This window comes from Crinia signifera, chromosome 4 (genome assembly GCF_055691185.1).
Source record: "Crinia signifera chromosome 4, ASM5569118v1, whole genome shotgun sequence".
Lineage (NCBI taxonomy): Eukaryota > Metazoa > Chordata > Amphibia > Anura > Myobatrachidae > Crinia > Crinia signifera.
The window spans coordinates 328,449,740-328,477,731 of NC_139220.1; the positions used below are offsets into that span (position 1 = coordinate 328,449,740).

Below are 27,992 nucleotides of genomic sequence, written 5' to 3' on the forward strand. Positions count from 1 at the left end.
AGTCACATAAAGTTTTTAAAGTGGTGACGGGCACTGGGTGACCTCATCAGGGAGGGCCGCGTCGGAAGTGCAGCCTCGCGGCTCTGAGAACCAACGTGGTGATGGCATCACATAAAATGGTGAGTTATGTTTGTAATCTTTGCCCTGATGAAAATGAGTAAACCTCATTGAAACGTTGGCAATTCATGCAAAGTTGGTGAGTGTATTTATTTCTCTGAGTGCCGCCGTGAACTACCCTGCTATTGAGGGTATACATGCTCCTTGGATCATGGAAGGCAACGGACACAGCGTTTGTTTGTTTAGCAACTGCCAGAACCTATCCATGCTATATATATATATATATATATTTCTCTTTCAATGGTCCTGGTGACACAGCTTCCTATTGGGATGTAGGAGGGTCCGCAGGAGCCAGGCACCTATCCTAAAGCTTTTAGAGAGGTAGGCTCCTCCCATCGCATCCCAGACTCTTCATTTCGTGTTAGGTGCCCACCGGAGTGGGTGCTATACTGAAGAAGCTGCTGCGCAGCCGAAGATTAGAGATAGATAGGTGTTTTTTATTTTATTAATTTTACACTTATTTAGGTAGGACACAGTGTGGAGGATTCTCATAGAATCATCACACTGCCACTGCATGATTCCTATTGGAAGGGAAGGCACAAGGAATAGGAGAATCTACAGTGGGAGTGGCTACAGGGGGTAGTTGGCAAAGATCCACAGACCTCGCTGTGGCAGGGACAGATGGTCCCTTCCCTCACTCTGCTTGGTGCCATTTTGGAGAAACGCTGGCTGTGGAGCTGAAATGCTGTATCTGGCCGAGTGATTGATTCTCCTGGGCTACGCTACCCCCTACGTTCTGGAGAAGGCTTCTGGAACTCACAGACAGATATGTACTACATTATATTGATTTTGGTACTTTCGCCTGACATGTTATACCGTGATTTATCATCATGACAGATGAGCAGTCTGTGTTCATGGGGGAGGGAGCCCTTAACTCTTTCAGTGCATGCAGTATTTGTGCAATACACTTAACCTCTGACAGTAATGACACAGGAGGATTTATGCTCTGCTTGTGAAGCTGGTGTTGAAACTCAAGGGACACAGCAGACAGAACTTGTGAGAGTTATAGCCATTGGCAGGTCGGTTACTGCATTAGTGCAGTAGTTGGGCAAGCAGAAAGATGGTTGGGTCACTTCTCAGTCATACGTAGATATAACTTTGGTGATTTCGCACTGGATAACTACCTAGTGTATAATATACGTGGTTTAAAGTAAGTAGGTAGTGTGGACTCCTATATCCCAATTTATTAGCTTGTACAAGCTAGGGAATATCAAAGGATAGGAGGTGCTCCCCTAAGTCAGAATAACATGAAAATACACTTAGAGAAAAGAAGACTTGTGTTGGGGGCACTAAAGTTGAAGAAAAGGATGTATTAGGTATATTAAAACTTAGCCTTTATTAATTATATTAGAAAATTGCCCTATAGTACCCCTTCAGCTGTAATACTGAACTGGGTGTAGGTGCTAGGAGGGAAATACAATATTTCCACAATTACACGTAACATACAGACGAACTTACACATATAAAACCCACACAGAGAATTTTGTTTAAACCCAATAATAATTAGAGGAGGACTATTAGATACGAAGATTTCTTCAAATTGTGCTCAATAGCTAGTAATTATAGGTACAGGTGTTAATAATACAAACACTTATTTTCAGCTACTTTGCTGAGTTCCTATATTACACTTAATTCTTATACTCCAGTCAACAGAAGGCTGTCTGACGCATTCAGTATTCAAATGGTAATCCCCTTTGTTTTTTAAAAGGATAGATCTACTGTAATAAGAGCTATCACCATTTATCCCATTTGCTCGAGTGTGGTGGGTGACGGAAATACGGTTTAGTATTGTAGGTAGTACAACTTTACAGTATAGTTATTTTTGCTGAGTACACTGTATAGTGATTGCTTTTATGAAAAACCAAAAAGGAGACAGATATTGACAGACTAACAGAGAGCCATCAGCAAGATAAACCACCTATCCTCCTACTCTCACTATCATGTTTCAGAGGATAGTGGGATGGGGACTAGGCAGAGAAGCTTTCTGCTCAGAACGTGACAGATTTATTTCCTTCTGCTGCTTGCTAATGACTGTATGGCGACACTGATGTTATTAAACCTTGCAGTGCCGTCGCTCAGCCACCAGTCAAGTGAGAGAGGAATGAACAGGAATTTAAGATAATTAGAAAAACGACACTGTTACTGTGTGCACATAGGTTTACCACCAAGTGGACAGAGATCTGCCGTATAGTTGATACATTGGATACACACTAGTTGTGTGCACAAGAGAAGTCTGTTACAATGTATCCACCTGGTATGTACAAAGAAAAAGGTTTAAGATTAAAGATTAACAGGATATTATTTCCTATATCGATTCTGCTGTCACCTCATCTTTAATAAGAGGATGAGGGATGAGAGATCTGATAGGATATCTGTCAATTTGGAAGAAAGATAAAGTAAACTCTCTGCAACTCTGCGTTTAACATGTAGGACCAATCCTGATACTATTTGCGCATAGCAGAACTTGAACTACCGGTCCCGAGAGTGAGAAGAGTTAATAGCAATACCAGATAGCCGATTTACAGTTATGTTTAGACAGTGTTATATCTAAACCTTAATATTTCTAATCGCCTAGGTATTTTTAAGAAATGTGGGCTGCGCTATATATCAGCTCAAGGTATAAATTGGTAGAGTTGTATGTATCCCCATAAGGTACACACCCGCAGGGTCTAATAAATATACGATGTTCAGCACAGTTTAAACACCCGTTTACTTATCTGGTGTAGTATTCTCCCGACATCTCATACGTGGCAGACAGGTCTATAACTCCGGCTGTCAGGGAGAGGGGAAAGAAGGGGAAATCCGTGCCGCTTGGTGCAATAAGCATCAGGTATAGGTTCACAGTCCTATCCAGGGTAGCGCACAATAGGCTATAATTCCGTTAGCGCTGTGTGCACTGTTTTGAATCAATGTCCCGTACGTGACCTGTGGTAGCATCAGATAGGCAGGAGCAGATTGCCCCTGGGTAGTTCCCTGTGTGGTGGCGTGGGGAGCGTAGAGCGGGCTGCAGTACCGTTTGTGCTATGTGCCAAGTCTTGAATCTCTGTCCCGTATGTAACCTGCGGCAGCGCCAAACAAGCTCCGATCAGCAGGAGCAGATTGCCCCTGGGTAGTTCTCAGTGTGGTGCCGTGGGGAGCGCTGAGCGGGCTGCAGTTCCCTTTGCGCTGTGTGCACAGTCGAATCACTGTCCCGTATGTAACCTGTGATAGCGCCAGACAAGCTCCGGTCAGCAGGAGCGGATTGCCTCTGGGTAGTTCTCTGTGTGGTGGCGTGGGAAGACGCGTTTCGCCCGTAGAGGGCTTGATCACTTCCTGTCGTTGGGGTGCTGGGGTTTGCTCTATTTAACCCTGCAGCCCTTCGCATTTTTTGAAAAACGGCAGAAATGAAAATCAATTAGCTTAATTAATCACTTAAATTAATGCTGCCTCCTGGTCCAGTAAAGAGGTTGGAAGGATATTGATCTGAAAAATATATATATATATGGGGATCAATGGCTATAATAGTGTGGTATAAATTAAATTGCATTCAGACTCATTGTTCTTAAAAACATTTCTCTAATTGAGGGAATAAATTAAATCAAGAGAGGTTAATCAAGATGGGAAATTCACAAAAAGGTTGGCAACATTGGTGAATTTATTTTGAGTGGATGTAGGTTCATCATATAGGGCTCCCTCGCAATATACATAGTAGTCATTATGACATTATTCATATTATTTGCTTAATTCAAAATTTCACTATGGCGGTATATTGCTGGTAAAGCCTGAGATATCAAATAATCGAGTAGAGTGTATTTGTCCATAGAAGTATTCATAGGAGTGAGAGTATAAGTCTAAATACATAAGAGAAGCATGTATCACTTCGTCTGAGTAGCGTGAGGTAATTAAGTAGACAATATATTAATTCTCTGGCTGGCAATGTGATGAAGATATCGAAGGGCATATACACCTACATACCTATACATACATTCATATATATCCATATATACATATTCTCACACATGTACATATCTTCAAAAATACAGTATAAGAATCCCATGTACTGATGTGGAGGGGTATGACAACATAAGTGAGGGGGCGTTGTTTATGGCGGTAAAAGGATAGGTGCATAATACCGCTAAAGGTGGCTAATGGAGATGTGTGATAGAGTAGAGAGAGAGCAAAGGAACTCAGGACAAGAATATGTAAAACATATAAAACCAAAGGTTTATCAAACACTGCTTAGGATTATGTATAGTGGGATGGGGATATCATGGTGTAGATCTAGGTTATAGATCAAAGGAATGAACTGTAATTTATATTTTCATTGAGACCCTTGGGTGTCATGGTCCCTAATGTAAATATCCAGTAACTCTCCCTTTTAAGTAGCTCTTTGTTAAGGTCTCCTCCCCTGATGCCCAGGTGTACAATTTCTAATCCAAAGGCCTTAAGGAGACTCTGATCCCCATTGTGTTTATAGAAGAAGTGCCGTGCCACCGAGGTTAGCTGTTTATTTCTCCTCAGGTCTGTTGAGGCATTTCTAATAGTCCCTAAATGTTCCAAGACCCGTTGCTTAAACATCCTACTCGTCATTCCGACATACTTCATGCCACAGTCGCAGATATAGTCTCTGATTTTATGTGTGACTTCATATTTGTCTATTATCTCTTTTTTCCTTATCATGTGTTTACAGGCTTTACAAACCCCAGATCTAGGTGACTTCTCAGTCACCTAGATCGTCTTCCCAACATTTCCCTGGCTCTTTCCTTTAACTAAAAAAGACAGAGAGCCAGGCTTACTGCGGATAATGCAGGATACTGCTAATATCAACAGATGAATGCACTGCTGGATAAGTTGGATAGTGATGTATCACCAAAACAGTCTTTTTCGTGTACTTCTAGGCCTGTAGATTCAGGTTTGGAAGGTGAGTGCAGTCATGATGTGCCCTGGGTTCAGGGTGACAATGATGATGATATATCGGTCCCCGGGGTGGAGCACTTAATCATTGCAGTAAAACAAGCTTTAAGCTTGTCTGATGAAGACACAACCCCCTTGGAGGGAATGTTTAAAAGGCAGCGCAGAGATGCGATTACCTTTCCTGCAGATGAAGGTTTACAGGATTTATTGGTAGGGGTTTGGAAAATGCCTGATAAGAGTCTACAGATACCTAAAAGGTTTTTAAGTCTGTATCCTTTGCCTGAAGAGCATGTGGCTCCCTGGGAAAAGGTCCATTTGGTGGATGCACCGGTGACCAGGTTATCTAAAGCTACAGTGCTTCCTGTTCAAGGGGGTGCTGCATTCAAAGGCCCTGTTTTAAAAGCAATTTTTGAGGGTGTAGGGTTTACTCTCCGACCTCTTATTGCGTCTGCATGGGTATCGAAAGCCATATTGTATGGACAGATGCCTTACGTATTATGGTTCATTCCAGCTCTGGGGTCTTAGTGCTGTCTGAAAAGTTAAAAGCAGCAGCTGAATATGTCCTAGAAGCTGAGGAAGAAGCACTTAAAATGGCTTCCAAGTCTCGGGGGTGGGGGGGGGGGGAGTACATTTTTCTCCCTGCCTCATCAGTTAAGCCATCCTCTAGATTGTTTGTTTTTTGACCGTCCTTTCGTCCCTCCCTCAGAGGAGGTGCTTAATTTTAAGGACAACCGTAAGAGGAAGGTCTCACCCTGAATTTCCCAAAGTCCCGTTTTGGTGCGTTCAATAAGAAACAGAGTACCAAGGGTGAGGATAAGTCCTCAGTAAAAATGACTGCTAGGAGACTCCCCCGTATCTGTCCTCATATGGGGGGGGGGGGTCGCCTTCTGCAGTTTTAAGTTTCCTTGGCCTGGCTGAAAAGGGACCCTTGGGTCCTGGACATTGCCTTTCAAAGACACAAAATACCATCAAATAGGTTTCTACCAACACCGCTTCCAAAAGAGTCTCTACTCAGGACAGCTCTATTAGGGACGGCCCAGTTTCTTCTGAAAAAAGGAGTGGTGGTCCCGGTTCAACGGGAAGAGAGAAAGAAGGGCTTCTACTCCTTTCTGTTCTTAGTACCAAAACCAGATGGATCTTTCAGACCCATTCTGAATTTGAAGTCGTTAAATCTCCACCTATGGGTGGACCATTTAAAAATTAGGTAGCTGAGGTCAGTGCTTTTGAGCCTGGACCAAGGAGAATTTTGTGGCGTCTATGGATATCCAGTACGCATACCTACATGTGCCCATTTATAGAGAGCGTCAGTATCTCCTACGTTTTGCAATTGATGACTTGCATTACCAGTTTCCAGCTTTGCCCTACGGTCTGGCCACGGCCCCGAGGGTGTTCACAAAGAGCATGTCTGTTATTGCGGAAGCCCTCAGACAAACGGGAATGATAGTTATTCCCTATTTGGACTTGCTGTTCAAAGTAGAGTCAGCAAAAAAGTTACGACAGGATTTAGCAGAGGCCACTCTGTTTTTACAGAATCACGGCTGGATGCTGAATTTTCAAAAGTCGCACTTGGTACCCTCACAAAGGATTCAGTCCTGGGAGTTCTAATGGACACTCTTTACATTGATTGTTTCTCCAAAAGTCAAAGGCCAGGGACAATTGTCTACTGGTGACATCAATATTGGAATTACAGAATCCATCGGTTTGGAGATGTCTGAAGTTACTGGACGAGATGGTGGCGACATTCGAGAAGGTTCCATTCTCGAGCTTGTCAATGGAACGTTCTAACTGGTTGGTCAGGAAACCCTAAGACCATGAAATCAGAGACAGTCAAACTGACATCGGAAACCAGGTCTTCACTGAAATGGTGGACAGACGTAGACACCCTGCTGTAGGGTCGGTCTCTACAGACAGGGGATTGGCTGGTGGTGACCACAGATGCCAGCCTGAAAGGCTAGGGAGCTGTTGTTCTGGAATTGAGGCTTCAGGGTCTGTGGACCAAAGAGGAATCCTCTCTTCCTATCAATATTTTGGAACTTCAAGCAGTTGGGAAAAGCTTAGCTCAAGCGGAGAACAGGTTAAAGGGTCTACCTATAAGAATCCAGTCAGACAAGGCTACGACGGTAGCATACTTGAATCAAGGAGGCAATCGCAGCAGGATGGCGATGCAGGAAGTGTCACAAATTCTGAGTTGGGCAGAACAGAATGTTCCGGCCTTGTCTGCAGTGTTCATTCCAGGAGTAAGGAATGTGGAAGCTGACTTTTTGAGCAGAGAGGAACTTCTCGAATGAGAATGGGCGTTGAATCCACAGGTGTTTCAAGAGATTGTGCCTCGCTGGGGACTCCCCGAGGTGGATTTAATGGCGTCCAGGTTCAATCCTCAAGTACCCAGATTTCTTCAAAGACAAGGGATCCACTGGCGTTAGCAGTGGATGCTAGGACAGTACCATGGATAGGGAGTCTGACATACATCTTCCCTCCCCTTCCGATGCTTGCCACGGTACTGAATAGAATCAAATCCTAGGGGATTGCTGGCATATTGATAGCTCGGGATTGGCCAAGGAGAGCTTGGTATTCCAACATTCGGAGTTTATCAGTAGAGTCGTGGCGTCTACCTCTACGTCCAGACCTTCTAAGACTAGATCTATTCCTTTGTCAGGATTTAGTTTGACTATCTTTGACGACTTGGCTATTGAAACTGCCATTTTGAAGAATAAAGGTTTCTCTGAGGCAGTAATTCATACTATGATTAAGGCTAGGAAGCCGGTGTATTCAGCAAATTATTACTGGGTCTGGAAGACCTATATTAGATGGTGTGAGCGGCAGTAGGCTCACACTGCCAGATTCAAGTTGACTAAGCTACTTGAATTCTTACAAGACGGTTTTCATCAGGACTGAGTCTTCAGTCTCACAAGGTTCAGATTTCGGCCTTGTCTATTTTCTTTCAGAGAAGAGTGGCTATGATTCTGGAAGTGCAGACCTTACCAGGTTAAAACCTCCATACCAACAACCTGTTGCACCTCGGGATTTGTCCTTGGGGTTGGAGGTTCTTCAAATATCTCCTTTTGAACTTTTAAGGTCGGCTGACCTGAAATTTCTGACTTGGAAATTAGTTTTGTTGTTGGCCACTTCCTCTGCAAAGAGAGTTTTGTAATGGGGAGCATTGTCTTGTAAGCCTCCTTTCCTTGTTTTTTTTCATGATTATAGGACTGTGATGGGAACATGGGAACAGCCCCCCCCCCCCCCCCCCCCATTTTATTTTACCAAAAGTGGTTTCTTTTTTATTTTATTTAAATCAGGATATTGTTCTTCCTGTGTTTCAACCCTCTGAGGTTTCCAAGAAAAGGGACAAATTGAGGAATTTGGATGTTGTTCGCGCCTTGCGCATTTATGTGGACAGGGTTAGGGAATTCCGTAAGACGGATTTTTTGCTGGTGTGGTACGATGTACACAAAATTGGCTGGTCCACTTCAAAACAGACCATGCTAGCTGGCTTAGATCAGTAATTGCTTTTGCATATACTAAGGTTGGTAGGCCTGTACCTGCCAGGATATACGCACATACCACCAGATCAGCTGCTACCTCTTGGGTGGTTCGCCATGGGGGCTACGGCTGAGCAGGTTTGCAAGGCTGCCATCATCTGTTCACACTTTTACCAAATTCTATAGGTTCCATGAGTTTGCGTCAGAGGATTCATCATTCGTGCAGGCAGTGCTAAGAACTGCAGACCTGAGCGTACCCTCCCAAAGGACCGGCTCTTAAACATCCCAATGTGAAGCTTTGTCACCAGGACCATTGAAAGAGAAAAAGGGAGTTTTGTAAGAACTTACCGTTCGAATCCCTTTCTCTGATATGGTCCTGGTGACACAGCGATCCCTCCCTTACGCTCAGTAAGTATTGCCGTTTCATGAGTTGTCATGGTATAATGGTTAAAATTAATGTTTGTGCATATAATACGTGCAGGCGTTTGTACTGAGTTAATGTATTCCAGTGGCTTTGAAAGTTGAACTGAGGATTCTGGGATGCGATGGGAGGAGCCTACCCTCCAAAAGCTTTAGGATAGGTGCCTGGCTCCTACGGACCCTCCTACATCCCAATGTTGAGCTGTGTCACCAGGACCATATCAGAGAAAGGGATTCGAATGGTAAGTTCTTAAAAAAATCTATATATAGAGAGAGATATATATGTATGTGTATGTGTGTGTGTGTGTGTGTGTGTGTGTGTGTGTGTGTATATATATATATATATATATATAATGTGTATGTATGTATGTATGTACGTACGTACAGGGAAGGTCACTCGCCAGACTGAAGTTTTTAAGTACTTGCTTTATTTCATCACATTAGTACGCTGCCAACACTCTGGTCAACGTTTCGACCCGAATTAGGGCCTTTATCAAGACTTGTTTTGACAGCCATCAGATATACATCGAACAAGTACACCCCTTGCGGTATATATATATATATATATATATATATATATATATATATATATATATATATATATATATATATATATATATATAATAGAGGAAATGGAGAGATAGAGAGGGCACCCAATAGTGCAATAAAGTTTATTTTTTATTTTTTTTTAAAGCATAAACATAAAAGCACTTGGTATCAAAGACTCGTACCAAGATATAAAACATCCTCACTGGCATTACAGCATACACAGAGCCCTGCATCTACACACTACCGGGAGGCTTGGAGCACATCAAGATGGCCACGACCCTACGCGTTTCGTCATGGACTTCGGCAGTGGGGTGACGAAACGCGTAGGTGCGTGGCCTTCGTATAATTAAATGCCTTTCTCCAATAATCAACAATCAATCAGCAAATAATCAACAAACCATCAGAAACACCACTTTCTCTATATGAAAGATGAGACATGTGCTTGATGCCTTTTTTATGAGCACTTCCTTTTACCAAAATGACCACTTCCGGAAAAAACAATGTGTTTTTTTCAAATTTTAAATAAAGTTTTTCTAGTATAAATAAGAATACCCAGCAGTGGCCAAAACATCCTTGAAAAAGAGTACCCACTCAAAACGCGTTGGGTACTAGATGACCGCAAGCCGGGAGCGCTGATACCACCCCTGGAAGACGCTACCCGAACTTTCGGTCTGAGACGGACAGAATACGCAGAACTGAGGCTGGGAAGAAGTAATGCTGAACTGGCATCACCACACAAAACTACAAGCAAAGGTATAGTAGGGAAAGTGTAGGGTGATTATTGGAGAAAGGCATTTAATTCTATTTCAATTTTTAAACCGGCTTGGTTCAGGGTATTTAGTGCATATATCCATTTGGTATCGTTTCTTTTTAGTTCATTTACAGGATCTCCTCCTCGCCAGTGTATATAGACACTTTGTATTGCAATGAATTTCAATTCAGCTGGATTTTTGTTGTGAACTTTGTCCGATGCACTATGTGTCATCAAGCCTTTCTTTATATTGTAGACTAGCTGACCCGCCCGGCGTTGCCCGGGAAAACCTTGGGGTTTCTTTATTTCCAAAATTGCTGAAAAATGTCATCTTACAGTATGCTGTGCCAAAAACCTAAGTAGTGTGGCCAATCCCGGGATTGGGATCGGCGGGATCCCGGGATTTGGCCTAAAAAAGTCCGGGATTTCAATCCCGGGATTGGAGAATTCAATCACGGGATTTCGGGATTAGACTGCGCATGCGCAGTCTAATGCCGGGCAGCGCCTGAGCACTCGCTCAGATGCTGCCCGGCTGTTCCCGTAACCTGACCCGGCGTGCGGCCTGCGTAGCGTGACAGTAGAGGTCACGCTGCGCAGGCCACACGTCACCAGTGACCGCCTGACCGCCTACCCGCCTCTTCTCCGCCGCCCGCCAGCACGCCGGCCTGACTCCGCCCGCCTCTTCTCCGCCGCCCGCCTGCCTGCCTCCGCCCGCTGTCTTCTATGGAGGTGCACTTGCCGGGAGGCACCGTGCACGTCCAAACCCACTCCCGGCCGCCCGCCCGCACCCTAATGTAAGTAGATGTGCGGGTCGGCCGGGGTGGGTCCTATGCTAAAAAATTTTTTTTTTGGTGGGGATGCCAATCCCGGGAATCCCGGGATTGAGCATTTTTCAATCCCGGGATTGAAAAAATGCCCCGGGATTGGCATCCCTAAACCTAAGATTGTAATTTGTTATAAATTCCACCATGTTAGAATGTGTTTGCATTGATACTCAATGATGGCAATGAAATCAGGTGTGGTGTTGTTGTTTGAAACACAATGCTCCTGAGTTGAAAACTTGTATGTGTTGATGAATTCCACATCCACTCCTGAGATTTAGCACCTACTGTATGACATATCCTCCAACATCTGAGGGTCAGAAATCGGTACAAAATCAGAAAGGGACATGTCCACACCTCCATTTCTATACTTTCAATGGTACATTTTCTAGGGTGTGTAATTACAGGCACTGAGTGCGTGGGGTCCGGGGTGGGCGTTACTTACCGTGCCATAATTAATTAAAAATTCACTGCTCCCTGTCACTGCCACTCCCCTCACCGAACCTGCCTGCAGCAGTCTCTGAGGTCTGGGGATCTGTAAAGCACATGCACCGAGCATCTCTACCAAACAGTGGGGCAGCCCCTGAGTGTGGGAGCAGGTCCGCGGGCTTTGCCACATGATGTCATGACGCGACGCACACTATCCGCACCACTGTAATGCACCACTGGGAATGGGTGCAATGGGCCAAATTCTTCCCTACACCCGCCGGCCAATCCACTGATCCAGCCATCACAAGCATCAATGGATGCATTGATAAGGTTTGGAGTTTAAGAAGTTGAAGAATAAGACTGAGAAATAGAATTGCCATGTTACAAAGTGTACAATTTACTCAATAAATCGTGAAAAAAATGTAAGTGTACAGTATGTTATTATTCTCATCCTTGCTGGCGGGTCGCCAGAACGTACGCGCTGGCGACCCGCCAGCAGCCACGCCAGCGAGGTGACTGAGACGCGCGTGCGTCTCACGCGCGTCTCAGTCTCCGTCGCTAGCGCGACGGAAACCCTGTCCGTCTCCGCCTCAGGGAGACGGACAGGGTTAGGGGGGGTTGGGGGGGGGTGCGGGCAGGCGGCGGGGACCCCGGGTTAGCGCCGGCAAGCCGGCGGGGACCCGGGGAACGGATGGAAGCACCGTCGGAAGGGGACGCGCGCGCCTCTCGTGCGCGCGCGTCCCCTTCTCACCATCGCCATGGCGCTGGCGGGGGATGGCGGCTGGCGACGCCAGCGCCATCCCCTGCAAAGATGGGACCTGACCCATCTGTACATAGAAGTACAATCAAGAAATGAAAGTAGGATTAAAAAATAAGTTCTGATTCAAACTGATAATTATTTGGATGGGGTGGGTTGTGAAACAAATCTATAGGTGAGGGTATGGATATTGTGGGCATAATTGGTGTTTGTTACACCTACAGGGGGCCCTCAATTGATGGAATTTTCACTACAGTGTCACGGTCACAGTGTCACCATAGGGGGATTCCCAATTGGGGTCCAGGTGGTCTTTTAGGGACCCTTTACAATCCTGTAGGTCTCTTTTACTTGAGCTTACAGTCTCCCTTAATGATAGTCAATCACTGAGGGAGACCGTAGGCTCCAGGAGAAGAGACCAACGGGATTGTAAAGGGGTCCCTAAAAGACCACCTGAACCCCAATTGGAAATCCCCCTACGGTGACACTGTAGTGAGAATTTCTCATCAACTGGGGACCCCCTGTAGGTGTACCAAACACCAATTATGCCCACAATATCCATACCCCCTCCACCTATAGATTTGTTTCACAACCCACCGCCATCCCAACAATTATCAGTTTGAATCAGAATTTATTTTTTAATCCTACTTTCATTTCTTGATTGTACTGTACTTCTATGTTCACATATTTTTTTCACGATTTATTGAGTAAATTGTACACTATAACGTGACAAATCTTCATCTCAGTCTTCTTCTTCAACTTCTTTCACTCATAACATTCAAACAAATGCATGCAGCGCTCATGGCCATCGACCAAACATTATCTATGAACCAAAAGAGTCTGGGAAACCCTTAAGGCAGAGCAGTGCCTGATATCCAACTGACTAACAGGGTGAGTGCAGTGTACCCACTTTGTATTGATCAATGGGTGCATTGGCCAGGACAAAGATTTCTCAGTTCAACTGGCCAGGGAGCGCAGTGACAGGCTGGAGGACTGGAGAGACGGATATGGGGAACAAAGTATAAACGGTACATTAGGTACAGTTTTTATTTGCCGGTACAGACGGTTAAATAAACGGCAAATTATTTTTTACGTGTTCTGTGTGTTTGTGTGTGTTGTACTGTTTTTGTGTGTGTGTGTGTTGTAGTGTATGTTGTATTGTATGTATCTGTCCAATGCGTAAGTGTGTGAGGTGTGCTACGTATATACAGTATGTGTGTGTTGTGTCTTTGTGTATCTGTGCAATGTTTAAGTGTGTGTTGTGTGTGTGTCGTACTGTTTTTTGGGTGTGTGTGGTGAATGTGGGTGTGTGTTGTGCTGTTAGAGGTATGTTATGTGTGTGTGTGTTGTGTGTATCTGCCCTATGTGTAAGTGCGTAAGGTGTGCTATGTATAAATCTGTGTGTGTGTAGTGTGCTGTGTGTATCTATGCAATGTTTAAGTGTGTGTTTTGTGTATTGTACTGTTTTGGGTGTGTGTTGTAGTGAATGTGGGTGTGTGTTGTACTGTGAGTGTTGTGTTGTGTGTATCTGCCGAATGTGTAAGTTTGTGATGTGTGCTACGTATATATGTGTGTGTAGTGTGCTTTGCGTATCCTGGCAATGCTTAAGTGTGTGTGTTCTGTGTGTTTGTTGTACTGTTTTTGGGTGTGTGTTGTAGTGTGTATGGATTTGTATTGTACTGCATGTGGTGTGTTGTGTGTGTCTGTCCAATGTGTAAGTGTGTGAGGTGCTCTACGTATAAATGTGTGTGATGTGTGCGTATGTGGTGTACTGTGTGTGTGTGTGTGTGTGTTATGTGTGGTCTATGTATATCCTCAATTATTTCCTAATTGTTTAAAGCCTTCACCATAATGTTAGAATGTGTCATTCATACTCAATGACAGCAATGAAATCAGGTGTGGAGTTGTCCCTTCGCAAACGGTTTCCCAGATCATCGATCTTTTCCCCAGAACATCAATGAAGGAAAATTACAACTTGGTGTTTTTTAAGTTTCTAAGTGAAATTTCCCAAAAACGGCCTCGAGGTGCACACCACCGGGTCCAGAGGTATCTTGTTGCTGAATTTGGTGTCTCTGAGTGCCACAGTGTGTCCGCAATGCGACGCACACACGCACACAGACTCTTCAACTTATTATATAGATGTGTTCGCTGATTCTTGTTTTTAATTTCCTCTTTGTTTGCCCTACACATACTGGTGTCCGCAGGGGCACTCCATTAGATATATGACCCCTGTGGTTTCACAGCTGATTTGTTGTTTTATTTTGTATTTCTTCTTTGTTTGGTTGAAGATTAATTCTTTGGTGGGTTTGGTTCCTTTTTTTATTGGTGGTTTTACATCCCATGCAGTTTAGACAGGGGTGGAATCCAGATTTTCCTTCTTTCCCCTGTTCTTTGGTCCAGTGGTATGTAGCTTCTGGTTGGTTCCTGATTTAAAATTTTTGCTCGTCTGTATATTATTTTTGGATTTCTTGGAATGATGTGTTCTAACTCTTTGTCTAACTGTAAAATGTGCCAGTGTTTCTTTAGTGATGCTTTGATCTGCGATCTGTTTATTGTTGCTGCTGAATCGGGTAATGGAAGATGTGGTTGATTCTTGTTCTGAAGTTGATTTTTGTTTGTATTCAAGCATTTCTGATCTGTTTATTTGGCTTACTTTTGTTCTTTCTTCTTCTAAGATAGATCTTTATATCCCTTTCAAATGAATTCCTTTTTGAATGTGAGGCTTTGTTCTTCATAGGTCTTTGTATCTGTGCAATTTCTTTTAATGCATCGAAAGTTGCCATTTGTTATGTTTTGTATCCATCTTCTGTGGTGGTTGCTGTTGTAGGGTAAGATATTGTTCCCATCTACTTGCTTCTTATGTGTTCTTGTGGTTATTGTATAATTTTCTATGAGAATTTCCAAGTCTAGGAATACAATGAATTCTTTGCTTGTTGTGGTGGTAAATTCTAAGCCGTAGGTATTGTTGTTTAGGTGTTGATTGAAGTGTTCTAGGCCTTCCTCAGAGCCATCCCAGATGAAAAGAAGGTCATCAATATATCTATACCAGATTTTTATATGTCTTTGATAAGGGTTGTTTGACCAGATTTGTTTGTTTTCCCATTGCGCCACAAATAGGTTTGCATATGAGGGGGCGAACGAGGTCCCCATTGCTGTTCTCCTGGTTTGCAGATAGAATCCACCCTCATACCAGAAGTAACTGTTGTGGAGGATGAACTCTATCGGCTCCATTATGAAATTGATTTGAGTGTTTGAAATGTCTGTTTGTGTGGAGAGAAGGTGTCGGGTTTTTTGGCATCGTAGCCGGTGATCAATGCAGGTGTATAATGATTTCACGTCACTCGTGCAGAGTGTATATGTTGATTCCCATTGTAGATCTCTCAATATCTGTAAAGCCTGTAGCGTATCCTTTAGATAAATCTTCTGTTTTTTTACCAGTGGTTGGAGAAATGTATCTAGTGTTCATTCTAGCACCCGCCATATTTGAAAACCCATGCAGTTCCACTTCCCTGCCTGGGGTGTCGCTGCCTGCTGTTGTGCTTCTAGCACAATGTGGTCTGTATATCAGCACTGATATGCAAACTAGATCTGCCCTAGCAACACCACAGCAGACAGTGACACCCCAGGCAGGGAAGAGGAACTACATGGGTTTTCAAATATAGCGGGTGCTAGAATGAACACTAGTATCTATGTATTTTGATAAGTTAGATGTGAGTGATCCAATTCCAGATACTATTGGGTGATCTGGTGGGTTATGGCTGTCCTTATGGATTTTCGGTTGGTGGTAAAAGTGGGGATTCTTGGGGTTGTAGTGTTTATGTAATTGTGTTCTTTTTTGTAAATATTCTCATTTGTAGGCCTTCTAATTGTCTTTGAAGTGTTTCTTGGAATTTGTTGGTTGGCTCTGTTGAAGGTTTCTTGTAAGTGGGGGTATCTGATATCGGATTTTCTGCTTTGTACGCTGTTTGGTTCATGATGACTAGGCCTCTGCCTTTGTCTGCAGGTTTTACTGTTATGGTACTGTCTCCTTTTAGTGCTTCTTTCTATTGTTTCGTAATATTGAAGTGTTTCGTATGGTCTGGTAATCGTCTGATTTCTTCTTGCATTAGTCGTTGGAGGTCTCTATGTGTGGGCCTTTCACATGAGCTGGATAGAAAGTGGAGTTTGGTTTCACACAGATTTGAAACCAAACTCCTGTAAATCAGGCTAGTGTGTATATAAAAGGGTATCTAGGTGACCGCTCCATCATAGTATCTTACATATTACTCTGTGCAGCAGGTTAGTGTATATAAAGGGGTATCTAGGTGACAGCTCCATTATAGTATCTTACATATTACTCTGTGCAGCAGGTTAGTGTATATAAAGGGGTATCTAGGACGGCTCCATCATAGTATCTTACATATTACTCTGTGCAGCAGGTTAGTGTATATAAAGGGACATCTAGGTGACCGCTCCATCATAGTATCTTACATATTACTCTGTGCAGCAGGTTAGTGTATATAAAGGGGTATCTAGGTGACCGCTCCATCATAGTATCTTACATATTACTCTGTACATCAGGTTAGTGTATATAAAGGGGTTTCCTCTACCTTCCCCCATGGCAGCCATTACTATGGGTTCCTCCCTTCTGGGTAGTCCTTCGGAAAAGAAAAAAAGACACCAGCCCCTATAAGAAGGGTCCACCTCCCTGCTCCGGTGTCTTTTTTTCTTTTCCGGGTAGTTGGAAGGGCTTACCCTGTGAAGTACTGCCTGGATACCGCTGCTCAGGTGTGAGGACTTTGTTGCAGCTGGTGGGGCCTGGTCCCAGAGTTTGTGCCGCATGCAAACCCATGAAGGGGTAAGCTGAGTCGGCGGCATCCTCAGGAGTGCACTATCAGCGGTGCGGGATAGCGTTTGCAGTATACCTTCTGCCCTGTGTTAATCTCCGCAGAGAACAGGCGGTGCGCGGCGCGGGCAGATGACGCGTGCATAACAAGTAGCCGGCTGGAGGAAGAAGCCGGAAGACGCCGGGTCGCGTGGACGCTGCTGCGGCTGCTGCACGGAGCGCGGTTGGACGGGTAAGAGTCTGATATTTTTTGATCCACTGCATCACCAATGCTTGCCGGGGAGAGAGAGAAAAGTAAGCGCCTGTTGTATTTGCTTTTGTCAGAATTCTGTGGAAAGGTTTGTCTGCTGGGAAGCAGGTGTATTGGAGCCAGTACTGAGGCGGTAACTCTTTCCCTGCCGGATTGAAGAGGTGATTGTGGATGCAGTACTCTCTTACTGAATGTGCTGTGTTTTTTTCTGCATAAGCTAAAGTTGTATATGCTTCTATTCAGCGCACCACCTTAAAGTTATGGAGGAGGAAAACCGGCAGGCTGTTAGGAAGTCAGGGTAAGCCCTAAAAGAGGAATTGTTTTTAATGGTGGTGGTCATTAGTTTTTTATTTTTGTGGCACCACTGTGTTTTGTTACTTAGGTAATATTCTTTGTTGGTAGGTCTGAGACCAGCAGAGAAAAGGAAGCTAAACAGAGGAGATCGCATAAAGCTAAATGCAGTTCTTGTGACAAATCTTTGCCTGAGAAGCATGTGGGCAGCCTGTGTGAGGCTTGTAAGACCCCGCTGCAAATACCTATGGTTCAGATGAACAGTCTGGTAGATATGCTGAGAAAATCACTGTCAGATACCTTTATGACTAAGGAGGATTTTTCCAAGATGAGATCTAAAAGGAAACATGCTGTATTAAGTGATTCAGAGAAATCAGTGGAAGCAGCTGGCAGTGTGCATGGGATACGGTCGAATTGTCACATGACATTTGGTCGAATGTCATTATGTCGACACCACTAGGTCGAATGGGTCAAAATGTCGACATGGGTTTATGTCGACCTTCCGACTATGTCGACTGCCATTAGGTCGAATGGGGTTAGGTCGAATTGCTCTTTTTGGGGTTTTTTTGTGCCGACATGTGCCGACAGGCGGTGGTTCATGCCCTACCATCCACTAGGGCGTGATGGGAGAATAAAATAGTGTGCCGAGCGCAGCGAGGCACCGTGCCCGAAGCATTGCGAGCGAAGCGAGCGTTGCGAGGGTCCGATTCACTATGTCAACAGTGTCCATGTCGACACTGTTGACATTTCGGCCAAAAAAAACCCAAAAAGAGCAATTCGACCTAACCCCATTCGACCTAATGGCAGTCGACATAGTCGGAAGGTCGACAAAAACCCATGTCGACATTTTGACCCATTCGACCTAGTGGTGTCGACATAATGACATTCGACCAAATGTCATTCTATCAATCGATCCCAACCCGTGTGCATATGCTGGATCAAGATCCTGACATTGATGATGAGGATCAATTACAGGATAAGTCTGAGTCTGACTTCAGTGCAGACATGATTAATAACTTATTGGGACTGATTCACAAGTCTTTAAACATAGAGGATCCAGCAGAAGATCTTAATTTGCAAGAATTACTGTTTAAAGATAAAAGGGAAAAAAGTAAAGTTTTTCCATTATCACAGACTTTAAAAGGGGTGATTGCTGATGAGTGGAAACACCCAGATAAAAGGATTGCTATACCAAGTAGGATTGCAAAAATGTATCCATTTGAGAGGGAGCAAGTTTCGTCCTGGGATGAGGCCCCTAGGGTGGATGCAGCGGTCTCTAGGATATCCAGGAAGACTACGCTTCCACTAGAGGACGCAAACATTTTTAAGGATCCCATGGAAAGGAGGATCGAATTGGGCCTTAAAAGGCAACACTTGGTAGCAGGGGCGGCGTTAAAGCCTGCTGCAGCAATGGCGGTGACCTCCAGAGTTCTCAGAGGCTGGTGTCAGCAGCTTGAGGCTGATGTATTGGATGGCATAAAGAGGTCTGAGTTAATCAAAATGATTCAGGACATACAACTGGCAGTACAGTTCTTGTGTGAGGCCTCTTTGGACTCAGTGCGTCTGGCTGCAAGGGCAGGGGCCACTACAGCAGCCATCAGGAGGGCCTTGTGGCTGAAGCCGTGGGCTGCAGACGTTCAGTTAATGTCTCTTCCATTTCAGGGTGACTACCTGTTCGGGAAGCAACTGGATGATCTGGTGACAAAAATTTCTGGGGGCAAGTCGGTTTGGTTGCCTCAGGATAAAACTGCCAAGAAGAATGTGCCTAGTAGGTTCAACAGATACCAGCCACAGGATTATAGGGAGGCCAGAAGTTATAGGCCTGGTAGGGCCTATAGAAGGGGATCCTGGATATCCAGGGCGAATTTTCGGGCCCAAAGGGGCAGAGAAAATAGATTCCCTTCCAAAAAGTAACAGCAATGACGCCGACCCTCAAAGGGTAGGTGCCAGGCTGTTAAAGTTTCATCAGGTCTGGCAAAGGTCCACCACAGACAGGTGGGTCTTGGAAATCATTCAGTCAGGATACAAGATAGAGTTCAAAACATGGCCAGGAACTCTGGTAGTAGAATCCCCTATTCCCATGGACAAAGAGGAAAGGGAGGCTTTATTTTTGAGTTTGGAAGAGATGATGGCCCAAGGCGTGGTCACTATAGTACCAAGAGGACAAGAACCTCTAGGGTGGTACTCTCATTTTTTTGTTATAAAAAAAAGCATCCGGAGGTTTCCGTACCATTCTGGATCTCAGACGTCTCAACAAAAAGGTGCGGATCAGGCCATTCAAGATGGAATCAATCAAGTCCATACTTCCAGAGATAGGTCCAGGAGATTTTATGACTTCAATAGATCTCAAAGATGCATATCTTCATGTGCCAATATTCGAGGGACATCGGAAATTTCTACGCTTCAAAATTCTAGGTGTGAGTTATCAATTCACGGCCCTCCCATTCGGGTTGGCAACTTCCCCACGGACATTCTCAAAGGTACTGATAGTACTAGTGGCAAGACTAAGGCAAGAAGGCATAAAGCTATGGCCTTACCTGGACGACATACTTATAGTGGCAAGCTCCAGAGACATTGTACTACGTCACACAGAAAGAGTGATTCAATGTTTGGAGCAACATGGGTGGCTTATAAATCGAAAGAAAAGTCATTTAGAGCCAACTCAGAAAATACAATGAAGGTAGCATTAACCGCCGACAGGAGGTTGAAGTTGATACATCAAGCCAATATGATGCGGATAAGATCAACAGTGAGGTCACAGGACTGTATGAAGGTGCTGGGTCTCATGGCGGCCGCTTTGGAGACAGTGCAATGGTCCAGGTTTCACATGAGGAAAATACAGGCTTGCTTTCTCATACAATGGAACAAGGACAGCAAAAATCTGATGCAAAGAATAGTTTTGACAAGGGCGGCAAAATTAGATTTGGCCTGGTGGTCAGACGACGATCGGCTAAAGCAGGGAAGGTCATTCGCCGCCATGGAACAAGTAGTCGTGACTACAGATGCCAGTCAAACAGGTTGGGGGGCAACTTGTGGTCCGGAGATTGCACAAGGAAGATGGTCCCCATCCTGGGGAAAGGCACACTCCAATGTGAGAGAAATGGAGGCAGTGGTCAGAGCGTGTCGTCAGTTCCAGAGGCAGATTCAAGGCAAAGAGCTCATCATCAGATCAGACAATCGGGCTGTAGTGGCCTATATAAATCGCCAAGGCGGAACAAGGAGTCGCAGTCTGATGGAAGTGGCAGACAGATTGTTGGCCTGGGCAGAGTCTTATGTTCTAAACATAACATCGGTCTTTCTAGCAGGGAAAGAGAACTACATGGCAGACGAATTAAGCAGGAAGACCTGTCTACCAGGAGAATGGTCGCTCAACGACGAAGTTTTCACCATGTTAGTGAGGAGATGGGGTCTACCTCAAGTGGACCTCATGGCCTCAGCAGAGAACAACAAGGTACCAGTGTATTTTTCTCGCTTCAAGGATCCACAAGCAGAGCAATGGGACGTGCTGACGGCCACATGGTGGATGAGGCGCGCCTATGTTTTCCCACCGATTCCGGTAATTCCGAGATTGTTGAGGAAAATTCAGAGGGAGAAAGCAGAGGTGATAGCGGTTCTGCCTTATTGGCCACGGAGGGCGTGATTTGCTTCAGTACGCCAGATGGCGGTGGAAGAACCGTGGACGCTTCCGTCAAGACCCGATCTTCTAGTTCAGGGGCGAATATGTCAGCCGCAACCTTTGACCTGGAAGTTGACAGCCTGGTGGTTGAAACCAGGTCATTGACTGAAAGGGGTTTTGAAGGGGAAGTGGTCCAAACCCTGCTCAAGGCTAGGAAAGGGTCCACTTCTGCAGCGTATTACAAGGTGTGGAAAAAATACGTATCAAGATGTAAGGAGAAAATGCAGTCGCCGAGGGAAGTTACATCAGTACTAAGTTTTCTGCAAGTAGGACTGCAGATGGGACTGTCCTTAAGTACTTTGAAGGTACAGGTCTCAGCCCTGTCGGCAATGTTGGACTGGGACTTGGCAGGGGACAGGTATGTCCGAAGGTTTATTCAGGCAGTGAGAAGACTGAAACCTAAATTTAGATCTCCCATGGCACCCTGGGACTTGAATTTGATGCTTGGGGTGCTTATGGAACCTCCGTTTGAGCCCTTACATGAAATTTCATTATTATTTCTTTCCTGGAAAGTTTTATTTTTGGTGGCAATTACGTCTGCAAGAAGTTTTTCAGAATTGCAAGCGTTGTGGGCGGAAGAGCCTTTTCTAAAAATTTTTGAGAATAGGGTAGTTCTAAGAACTAATCCACAATTCCTACCAAAGGTTGTGACCGTTTCACATAAATCAAGAGATTGTTTTGCCCTCTTTTTGTATGAACCCTACAAACGAAAAGGAAAAGCGTTTGCATAACTTGGATGTTGTGAGAGCGCTAAGAGTTTATGTTCAGAGAACAAAAGAAGTTCGAACAGTCAAGAATCTTTTTGTTTTAACAAGTGGTGCTAGGAAGGGTCAAATGGCCTCAAATGCGACATTGGCACAGTGGATTAAGGACTGTATCCTTAAAGCGTATCAAGTGAGGCAGAGAGAGCCACCTGTGAGTTTGAAGGCACACTCTACAAGAGCAATGGCCGCTTCCTGGGCGGAGAAAGGATCCGCTTCAGTGGAAGAATTATGTAAGGCGGCAGGATGGTCGTCGATACATACATTTACAAAACATTACAGACTGGATGTAATGTCTTCAGCAGACGCTAAGTTCGGAAGGAAAGTTCTTAGCGCAGCTCTGTGAAAGTTTGAAGAAGTTTTTTTCTGAAACTATGATTTACGGTTATTATGATTTCGAGGAGGCAACAATTCGGTGCTGGTTGTGAGTATGCCCTCCCGAAAATAATAACTGCTGGGGTATGACCCATAGTAATGGCTGCCATGGGGGAAGGTAGAGGAAATATCAGATTATTACCTGGTAATATGTTTTCCTCTACTCCACCATGGCAGCATATATTCCCATCCCTTACGAATTGTTGTGTATTGTGTTATGTGGAATAATTATTTCTGTTTATGTGTTAAAGCTGGAGAATACAAGACACCGGAGCAGGGAGGTGGAGCCTTCTTATAGGGGCTGGTGTCTTTTTTTCTTTTCCGAAGGACTACCCAGAAGGGAGGAACCCATAGTAATGGCTGCCATGGTGGAGTAGAGGAAAACATATTACCAGGTAATAATCTGATATATCTAGGTGTCGGCTCCATCATAGTATCTTACATATTACTCTGTGCAGCAGGTTGGTGTATATAAAGGGGTATCTAGGTGACAGCTCCATCATAGTATACTACATATTACTCTGTGCATCAGGTTAGTGTATATAAAGGGGTATCTAGGTGACGGCTCCATCATAGTATATTACATATTACTCTGTGCAGCAGGTTAGTGTATATAAAGGGGTATCTAGGTGACCGCTCCATCATAGTATCTTACATATTACTCTGTGCAGCAGGTTAGTGTATATAAAGGGATATCTAGGTGACCGCTCCATCATAGTATCTTACATATTACTCTGGGCAGCAGGTTAGTGTATATAAAAAGGTATCTAGGTGACAGCTCCATCATAGTATCTTACATATTACTCTGTGCAGCAGGTTAGTGTATATAAAGGGGTATCTAGGTGACCGCTCCATCATAGTATGTTACATATTACTCTGTGCAGTAGTTTAGTGTATATAAAGGGGTATCTAGGTGACAGCTCCATCATAGTATCTTACATATTACGCTGTGCGGCAGGTTGGTGTATATAAAGGGGTATCTAGGTGACCGCTCCATCATAGTATCCTACATATTACTCTGTGCAGCAGGTTGGTGTATATAAAGGGGTATCTAGGTGACCGCTCCATCATAGTATCTTACATATTACTCTGTGCGGCAGGTTGGTGTATATAAAGGGGTATCTAGGTGACCGCTCCATCATAGTATCCTACATATTACTCTGTGCAGCAGGTTGGTGTATATAAAGGGGTATCTAGGTGACCGCTCCATCATAGTATCTTACATATTACTCTGGGCAGCAGGTTAGTGTATATAAAGGGGTATCTAGGTGTCAGCTCCATCATAGTATCTTACATATTACTCTGGGCAGCAGGTTAGTGTATATAAAGGGGTATCTAGGTGACAGCTCCATCATAGTATCTTACATATTACTCTGTGCAGCAGGTTAGTGTATATAAAGGGGTATCTAGGTGACCGCTCCATCATAGTATCTTACATATTACTCTGTGCAGCAGGTTAGTGTATATAAAGGGATATCTAGGTGACAGCTCCATCATAGTATCTTACATATTACTCTGTGCAGCAGGTTAGTGTATATAAAGGGGTATCTAGGTGACCGCTCCATCATAGTATGTTACATATTACTCTGTGCAGTAGTTTAGTGTATATAAAGGGGTATCTAGGTGACAGCTCCATCATAGTATCTTACATATTACTCTGTGCAGCAGGTTAGTGTATATAAAGGGGTATCTAGGTGACGGCTCCATTATAGTATCTTACATATTACTCTGTGCTGCAGGTTAGTGTATATAAAGGGGTATCTAGGTGACGGCTCCATCATAGTATCTTACATATTACCATGTGCAGCAGGTTAGTGTATATAAAGGGGTATCTAGGTATCAGCTTCATCACAGTATCTTACATATTACTCTGTGCATCAGGTTAGTGTATATTAAGGGGGTATCTAGGTGACAGCTCCATCATAGTATCCTACATATTACTCTGTGCAGCAGGTTCGTTTATATAAAGGGGTATCTAGGTGACCTATCCATCATAGTATCCTACATATTACTCTGTGCAGCAGGTTCGTTTATATAAAGGGGTATCTAGGTGATAGCTCCATCATAGTATCTTAAGGTGGCCATACATCAGAAAGATATTGTACCCAATCATACAATCTCAACTGATTGTAAGATGGATTGTGTGTAGATTGTGTGTCCAAAAACCACCAAGGACTGCCGGGGATCTCAAGGGAAATTGTACACAATCATGAGCGCAATCGATCTTAAGATCGATCTTTCTGATGTATGGCCAGCTTTACATATTACTCTGTGCATCAGGTTAGTGTATATAAAGGGATATCTAGGTGATGGCTCCATCATAGTATCTTACATATTACTCTGTGCATCAGGTTAGTGTATATAAAGGGGTATCTAGGTGACAGCTCCATCATAGTATCTTACATATTACACCTTGACAAAGCTGATGTTTGGACAGCGAAACGCGTTGGTAGTGCTGGTGCCAGATCCTGGATAGCATTTTGGAGGTCCCACCTGCTCAATCGTCTGACCACCACTTTTCCCAAACAACCCCTGGAAGTCTACGGCTCAATTCAACCATAACTCAACCTGGACGAGGTTGAAGGTAGGCTCTCATAACATCAGCCACTCCCTCGGTGTGCCTACAGGATTACAAATCGCCGTTTATCGGACTCCACCAATACTGGGACTTTACATCTAGTGTGGACAGTGCGGGTTCTTCAATCCTCCAACCCCGGACGGGGATATCCATATACACGTGAGATCTGGGCACCAGATGACAGATCCATCATAGTATATTACATATAACTCTGATATTCTCACTGTTTCATATACAGCCCTGATACGCTCAGACTGATCTCTGTATTTATACAGACTGATTATCTCAGTAGCGCCAATTGTCTTTTCATGTGACTTTTTTGTTAAATGTATATTATTTACAAAGTGATGCTAATAGGACACACAAGCAGCTTCTGCTTATTAAAATATGTGGCATTCCTATATTCTGTATCTGCATAGGAAAAACTGGAAAACACTGAAGTAGCATTTATTTTAATTATCAGAAGCTGCTTGTGCGTCCTTGTCACATCGCTCTGCGAATAAGATGCATTTTAATGAAAAAGATGCTCAGTGCTACAGTCCCACTATGGAATGGAGCAACTACAAGGACTGTTTAACACACAAGGAGGCTGGATGTATGTGGACACATCTGTACACAAATGTAACCTCAGTGATCAGTGTCTGTGATATTTGCTATTGTGTATAAATATACATCTTATACAATATAAGTAGCGTTATCCTGGTAACCATTATACTTTTACATATTAACTTTCTTACAGGACCTATAAGGAGCAGGATTCAAATTAAGACGTGGAAGAGGGAAATTGTTCTCCGCTCAAGCCAACTAAATACATCATATCTCCTTACACCTCAGGAGGAGGAACAAACACTATTTTATTTTCTGGATAGAAGAAACATTTAGCAACTAATTTGTTCTCACCTCATACATGATGAGTCTCACAGGAGAGAGACCACATGTGTGCTCTGAGTGTGACAAAGGCTTTACATGTAAATCACAGCTTATCATACATCAGAGGAGTCACACAGGAGAGAAGCCATATAAATGTTCTGAATGCAGCAAATGTTTTTCCCATAAGTCAGATCTTGTCATACATCAGAGGAGTCACACAGGAGAGAAGCCATATAAATGTTCTGAATGCAGCAAATGTTTTCCCCGGAAATCACATCTTGTCCTACATCAGAGGAGTCACACAGGAGAGAAGCCAAATAACTGTTCTGAATGCAGCAAATGTTTTTCCCAGAAGTCAGCTCTTGTCCGACATCAGAGGAGTCACACAGGAGAGAAACCATATAAATGTTCTGAATGCAGCAAATGTTTTTCCTATCGGTCATATCTTGTCCTACATCAGAGGAGTCACACAGGAGAGAAGCCATATAAATGTTCTGAATGCAGCAAATGTTTTTCCCGGCAGTCACATCTTGTCCTACATCAGAGGAGTCACACAGGAGAGAAGCCATATAAATGTTCTGAATGCAGCAAATGTTTTTCCCAGCAGTCACATCTTGTCCTACATCAGATGAGTCACACAGGAGAGAAGCCATATAAATGTTCTGAATGCAGCAAATGTTTTCCCCAGAAGTCAGATCTTGTTCTACATCAGAGGAGTCACACAGGAGAGAAGCCATATAAATGTTCTGAATGCAGCAAATGTTTTTCCCAGAAGTCACATCTTGTCATACATCAGAGGAGTCACACAGGGGAGAAGCCATATAAATGTTCTGAATGCAGCAAATGTTTTTCCCATAAGTCAAATCTTGTCCAACATCAGAGGAGTCACACAGGAGAGAAGCCATATAAATGTTCTGAATGCAGCAAATGTTTTTCCCAGGAGTCACAGCTTGTCCAACATCAGAGGAGTCACACAGGAGAGAAGCCATATAAATGTTCTGAATGCAGCAAATGTTTTCCCCAGAAGTCAGATCTTGTTCTACATCAGAGGAGTCACACAGGAGAGAAGCCATATAAATGTTCTGAATGCAGCAAATGTTTTTCCCAGAAGTCACATCTTGTCATACATCAGAGGAGTCACACAGGGGAGAAGCCATATAAATGTTCTGAATGCAGCAAATGTTTTTCCCATAAGTCAAATCTTGTCCAACATCAGAGGAGTCACACAGGAGAGAAGCCATATAAATGTTCTGAATGCAGCAAATGTTTTTCCCAGGAGTCACAGCTTGTCCAACATCAGAGGAGTCACACAAGATAAACGAAAAATGTTGTGTTGGCGGTATTGATAGACAGATGGACAGATAACACTATATGGGGTAAAGACAAACAGAGCATCAGGTATAGACAGATTGGATGTGTGATACAGACAAATGTATGGATAGAACACCATAAGGGGGTATAGAAGGATGGACAGGTGACTAGGAGGACAGACCAAGCACCATATGGGGATTAGCTTGCCAGGAAGGGGCATACAGACATGGCTGGACCCTCTAACTATACAGGTATGGGGTGCAGCTGTTATGGGACATGGTGGCTTGTGGGGGCCCTGAAGGAAATCCCACTGCACCCGCTAGTTTTTTTTTATGTGTAATCACTGCTGCCAGTCTGGGGCCTGGTATTGTACTTATTGGGAGTGAGGTGGCAGGTTACTTTACAGTGTCTGTACACAATTGTGCTGTACAGTGCCACATCCGTCATCTGCACAGTACCATCACCACTACTGCAGGCACAGCCATACTTCCGGATTCTGCACAACAAGCAGCTCTGCCTCCCTCCCTGTACATACACTGCTGGGCTCTACCTCCCTCCGTGTGCATACACTGCTGGGCTCTGCCTCCCTCCCTGTACATACTCTGCTGGGCTCTGCCTCCCTCCCTGTATGTACACTGCTGGGCTCTACCTCCCTCCCTGTACATACTCTGCTGGGCTCTACCTCCCTCCCTGTACATACTCTGCTGGGCTCTACCACCCTCCCTGTGTACGTGCACTGCTGGGCTCTGCCTCCCTCCCTGTACATACTCTGCTGGGCTCTGCCTCCCTCCCTGTATGTACACTGCTGGGCTCTACCTCCCTTCCTGTACATACTCTGCTGG

The 27,992-nt window shown here is 44.1% G+C and overlaps 1 protein-coding gene across 1 annotated transcript; it reads left to right on the top strand.

The window, feature by feature from the left end:
* Positions 1 to 27,767, top strand: LOC146072873 (uncharacterized). The gene is made up of 2 exons (XM_083180055.1): positions 1 to 119; positions 25,709 to 27,767. The coding sequence occupies exon 2, from the start codon at positions 25,877 to 25,879 to the stop codon at positions 27,155 to 27,157; it is 1,281 nt and encodes a 426-aa protein (XP_083036181.1). The 5' UTR covers positions 1 to 119; positions 25,709 to 25,876; the 3' UTR covers positions 27,158 to 27,767.
* The last annotated feature ends 225 nt before the right edge of the window (positions 27,768 to 27,992 follow it).